The sequence below is a fragment of the Lactuca saligna genome, chromosome 2 (assembly GCF_052625555.1).
Source record: "Lactuca saligna cultivar CGN05327 chromosome 2, ASM5262555v1, whole genome shotgun sequence".
NCBI classification, from domain to species: domain Eukaryota; kingdom Viridiplantae; phylum Streptophyta; class Magnoliopsida; order Asterales; family Asteraceae; genus Lactuca; species Lactuca saligna.
This window is the reverse complement of record NC_136418.1, coordinates 98,819,373-98,824,520: the sequence shown is the minus strand read 5'-3', so window position 1 is coordinate 98,824,520 and position 5,148 is coordinate 98,819,373. Positions and strand designations below refer to the sequence as shown.

At 40.2% G+C, this 5,148-nt stretch overlaps 1 protein-coding gene across 1 annotated transcript; it reads right to left on the bottom strand.

The window, feature by feature from the left end:
- Positions 1-234: 234 nt before the first annotated feature.
- LOC145029912 (uncharacterized) lies at positions 235-1,584 on the bottom strand. The gene has a single exon (XM_078978355.1). It carries the CDS (start codon positions 1,582-1,584, stop codon positions 235-237), a length of 1,350 nt encoding a protein of 449 aa, XP_078834481.1.
- Positions 1,585-5,148: the final 3,564 nt, after the last annotated feature.

Genomic DNA, 5,148 nt, shown 5'->3' with positions numbered 1-5,148 from the left:
TGCCCGTGCAGACAACTCTTGAGGTGATGCGTTAGTTAGTATTTCAGGACCATACACAAAATCAATAAGTGTTGCGAGTCCTTGATGTTTAAATTTTATTAGAAACATGTCAGGTATGTGTATGATCCTTGTGCTATGTGGATCTTCTTTTTCTGGAGTTCCGATATTTCCATCACCTATGTCTAGTAACCATGAAGCAAATTCTGATGTTAGACGTGTAGAGTCAACAGAAGTTCATGTGTCTGACAATCGCATGTTGTGATGCAACCTGAATACTGTAAAGCTTGACCACAAATATGAATTTGGGAGAGTAAAGTTAATTATGTCAGATTTTCTGCTTTTAGGTTGAACTGGAAGTGTTTGACGAAAGTCACCACCTAACAACATTGACATCCCGCCAAAAAAATGACTATCATCTTCTAAGATCTTACGTAGAGATTTATCAAGGAATTCAAAGCATCTTCTATCACTCATTGGAGCCTCATCCCAAATTATCATGGATGTAAGTTTTAACAACTCGGCAAGTTGTGTTTTTTTAATATTACAGGATGACTTATCAGTAAGATCAATTGGGATGACGAATCTTAAGAGTGCAGTACGACCAGATGGTAAGAGTAATGATGCAATTCCTGAGGCTGCAACTGCAAGGACAATTTTTCCAATGGATCTTAGATAAGAAAGTAGGGTTGTCCACATGAACGTTTTACCAGTACCACCGTGACCATATAAAAAAAGGAGTATTTGTCTTTTGTCTTCAGTGGCTTTCACAACATACTCATGAACCTTGAGTTGGTGTGGATTCAATTGTGAGACCATGTATGTGTATTGGGAGGCCAGCGATTGTTTGTCATAACTTGTTTCCTCTAATAACAATCTATTCTTAAGAACAGCTAGAACAGAAGAGGATGGCAGTGGTAGCCCAAAGTCTGCAAGTGATTTGGATGGTGTTGACGCAAGTAGTGTTTTTTGAATTTCTAATAGGACTTGTTGTTTAGTGTCAGGTATAATTTGATAAGTTGAGTAAGTTTGCATGTATGAATAACGTATGTCGTCACCCATTTTATCCTTTGTTGATTCCCATAGTAACAGAGGAGTGCCAACTTCACAGAATATTAGTAGGTGACAGAACAGGGATCTTAGTTCCGATGATGATGCTGAAAACGCCGCTTCATGGAAGGCTGTTAACCATTCCTTGTCGTCGCCTGTCAAACCTAATGCATCACACGCATCTCGATAAGTAGAGTACGTTTGCCCGCGAACAGTTCTGATATCTACAAAAGACTTACATCCTTTTTGGTGAGAAAGAAAAATTCGCAAATAAAACAACTCTCCTGCGATGGGATGTACATATGAAAGTCTACCAATAGTTGTAGAAGTTGATGTAATTGTTACAGCTCTATGAACCCATGCTTTTGCACGGGTGTCCCACTTGTACTTACTTAGGTATTCATTATATGTAAGCCCGACACCTCTTGAATCTTTTTGGTTATTATGTAACCATTCAGTCAACATTGTAACTCCAAAGTCCGGATTATCTATCAATGTATCTAATCTTGCACTTTCCTTGAATATAGTAGGCTGCATGCCTTCCAAGTGAATAGGAAGCACTTGAACTGCTGGATAACGTTCGTGAATAGAAAAGTTAAGGATCCTCCATGCTGCTTCATGTGGGCATATGTATCGGCCATCCAAAAATGACTTAATCTCGTTCACAGCAACAGGTGCAACAGATGTGGACCACCACAATGACCTTCACTCTTCTGAAGAGTTAAACGGACACGATCTACACCTTTAGATATGTATTTAAATAAGTATTTTATCATCATGTTCCATCCGCAATATTCAACATTAATGTGGCCATCCAACCGACTGCATAAACGCTTATTATATGGCACCACATACCCGTTATCAACTATAATACCGTTGTAACGACCCAACAATTCACGACTAAAATTTTCTTTTCAAACATTAATAAAACATATTTATAAAAACCATATCATAAGTCATAACATAATTTTCGAGTATTAATTCAAAACATAATCTCATTATCAGAGTCAAACATTCCCAGGCTAACTGACTATGGTTTATGCACTACAACGTCTCCGAGCACCTCTTTTGAAAACTAAGTACCTGAAACCAAAAACTGAAACCGTAAGCACGAAGCTTAGTGAGCTCCCCCAATCTACCACATATCATACAATAACATATAAAGCACATACTGATCCTTGCCCACTGCATCGGACCGAGGCCCGGACTAACTGGGGCCTTGCCCCCTGCATCGGACCGAAGTCCGGAAACTGACTGGGACCTTGTCCCCTGCATCGGACCGAAGTCCGGACTAACTGGGGCCTTGCCCTCTGCATCGGACCGAAGTCCGGAAACTAAATGGGACCTTGTCCCCTGCATCGGACTGAAGTCCGGACTAACTGCATCGGACCGAAGTCCGGAACTAACTGAACAAAGCATAACAAACATATCAACTAGCATGAACACACACATATACTGCATACTGCATCGGGCCGTAGCCTGGAACACATAACACATAAATCCTGTTTGAGCCACGAAGGCATCAAACATACTAACTACTGCGTCGGACCGAAGTCCGGAAACTACTACTAGCTAAATGGGTCGGCATTGTGGCCTTAGACCCGTTCCTACTAAAAGGAAACTCACCTGAACTGCTAAGCTCTGCTGATAACCCTCTAGCTGCTAACTGACAACCCTCTGAGACACTGCTCTTCTTAGCTCTCCGTGCTACCAATAACAATATAACACTTAGTCTGACAGTCCCCCAAAAGTCAACTAAGTCAACTCTTGTCAAGGTCAAAGTCCTGGTCAAAGTCAACCTTCCAGGTTGACCCTACTCGTCGAGTCAGCCTACTGACTCACCGAGTTCATGAGCTAAGAAACCTCCTTCATCCGCGACTTGACTCGCCGAGTCAGACAATGACTCGCCGAGTCTACTGATTTCCGAGTCCTGACCTGTCCAACTCGCTGGGTCCCCACTCAACTCACTAGTCCGAGTCTTAAATCGAAGGGTTTGGGGTTTCGCGACTTGACTCGCCGGGTCCAAGAACAGACTCGTCGAGTCCAAGGCAATCTTCAAAAGACTCGCCGAGTTGTTCTTCCAACTCGTCGAGTTCATGCCCATCTTCATACAACTCGCCGAGTCTACCCATGTAGCTCGCCGAGTTACTACACGACTCAAGTCTGATATCTAGCCCGACTCGCCGAGTCATCTCCCAGACTCGCCAAGTCCATACGTGTATTTCCATAATTTCGAGTCACAGAGCTTCTCCTTTGCTCCAAACAATAGATCTGGGTTCCTAGAGTCCATTAGCAACATAAAGTTGCCAACTTTACGTGCTTCTTGCCTCATAATACCAAAAACCAAGCTAGAGAGGAACTCAACTCATGGGGAAAGGCTTTTGCATAGCAACTAACATGGCTTTCTGCATTTTCGATCCAAATAGAGCTCAGATCTGGAGCTTTAACTCCAGATCTAACTTATGCACCAATTTCTCATCACATACTCTCAAAGAAACCATAAAACTCCATGAAAGATGGATCTAGAAAGGAGAAATCCAAGGATAACGATTCATTACCTCCAAATGCTCTAAAAAGTTCCACCAACTCTGGATCCAAGGCCTCCTCTTGCACCACTATGAATCTCTTCTCTTCCAAGCTCCAAATTACTTCACCAAGGGTAGATCTTGCTCCAAAACGATTATGGCGGCTGGGGTTTGGGGTTCTGGACTATAAGGGCCGCAAATGAGCCCTAGGGAAGAGAATAAGATGCTTAAATAGGGTACCAAGTCCCGGAATTAGGGTTTCCCAACCCAGACCAGACTCGCAGAGTCCACTTGCCGACTCGCCGAGTCGGTCAATTACTTTACACCCGGATCCCGCTCCGACTCGCCGAGTTCCTCCCTGGACTCGACGAGTTAACCCTCTTTAACTTAGGGTTTTCCTTTCCTTTCTTGACCTTTTTGATTTCGGGTGTTACAACCGTTATGTAGAACATGGCTGATATTAGACCGCCTTCTATACCGAACATAGGCATTCTCATCAAAAGTAGTGGACTCCAGAAATGGTTTTGGAAAGTGTTTTGTGCACTTCATATCTTGCATACAAGGAGCACATATATTGAGTAAACCACATGGACCATGTAGCATGCACGTGATGACTGTCGTGTACAAGTCCACTTCACTTGCAGGATCTGGCAATTCGATAGTTATGTACCTGTCAACATCACCAGCTTCTCGTATTCTAAAAGGTGGAGTAACCCATAAAAGTGTATGAATATGAGGTAGACCTCTCTTCTGAAATTCAATTGTGTAAAGATCTACACGCAAGATGAGACTATATTAGTTTAAATAGAATAGAGGAACTGTACAAGACCTAATATATGTTGATAATTATGTTGCTCACTGTTTTCAACATTTAAATTAAGGATTTATCTGGTAAAATGGAAATAAAGGTAAAGATTAAAGAAAGTAAATGAAACAGCAATACTATGGAATGAATGATTACATCCAATTGTTATGTTTTGATTCATTTAAAGGAATGGAATGATCTAATGTAACATGTTTTTTGTGATGTACAATTACAAAATAAATGAATATAATTATTTTTACATAAATTAGTTCATACAGGTGTCATCAACATGTTCACTACAGGATCTAATCTGAGGGATATTAAAGTCATTTAAAAATAAATCATAATTCATAAAAATATAATTTAAAAAAATAGAAATATATTGTTATAGTTATAGACAAACATATTTATGTTGGTGTTTTATAACAAAAAAAGAGCAAAATTTAAAAAAATAGAAATATATTGTATAGTTTACTATTTGTACATTTCCTATTCGTCTATTATTTTATAGTTTTACGTTAATTATAATGAAATTAGATCAGGTGAAAGAAATATTTACGGAAACATTACGGCCAGAAAGTTGATATGCCATTAAAACTCCCAAATACCCCAATGACAAATACTATGAATATAACTTACATGCTTCGACATTGCCGAAAGTCTTATCCTCTTTAAGAAAGGTTATAAAGGCATGGACCTTTATGTGAAAGACTCGAGCTATAATGTCTGGTCTATTTTGTATATCACCTTGCCCAAGAGCATCCATATACC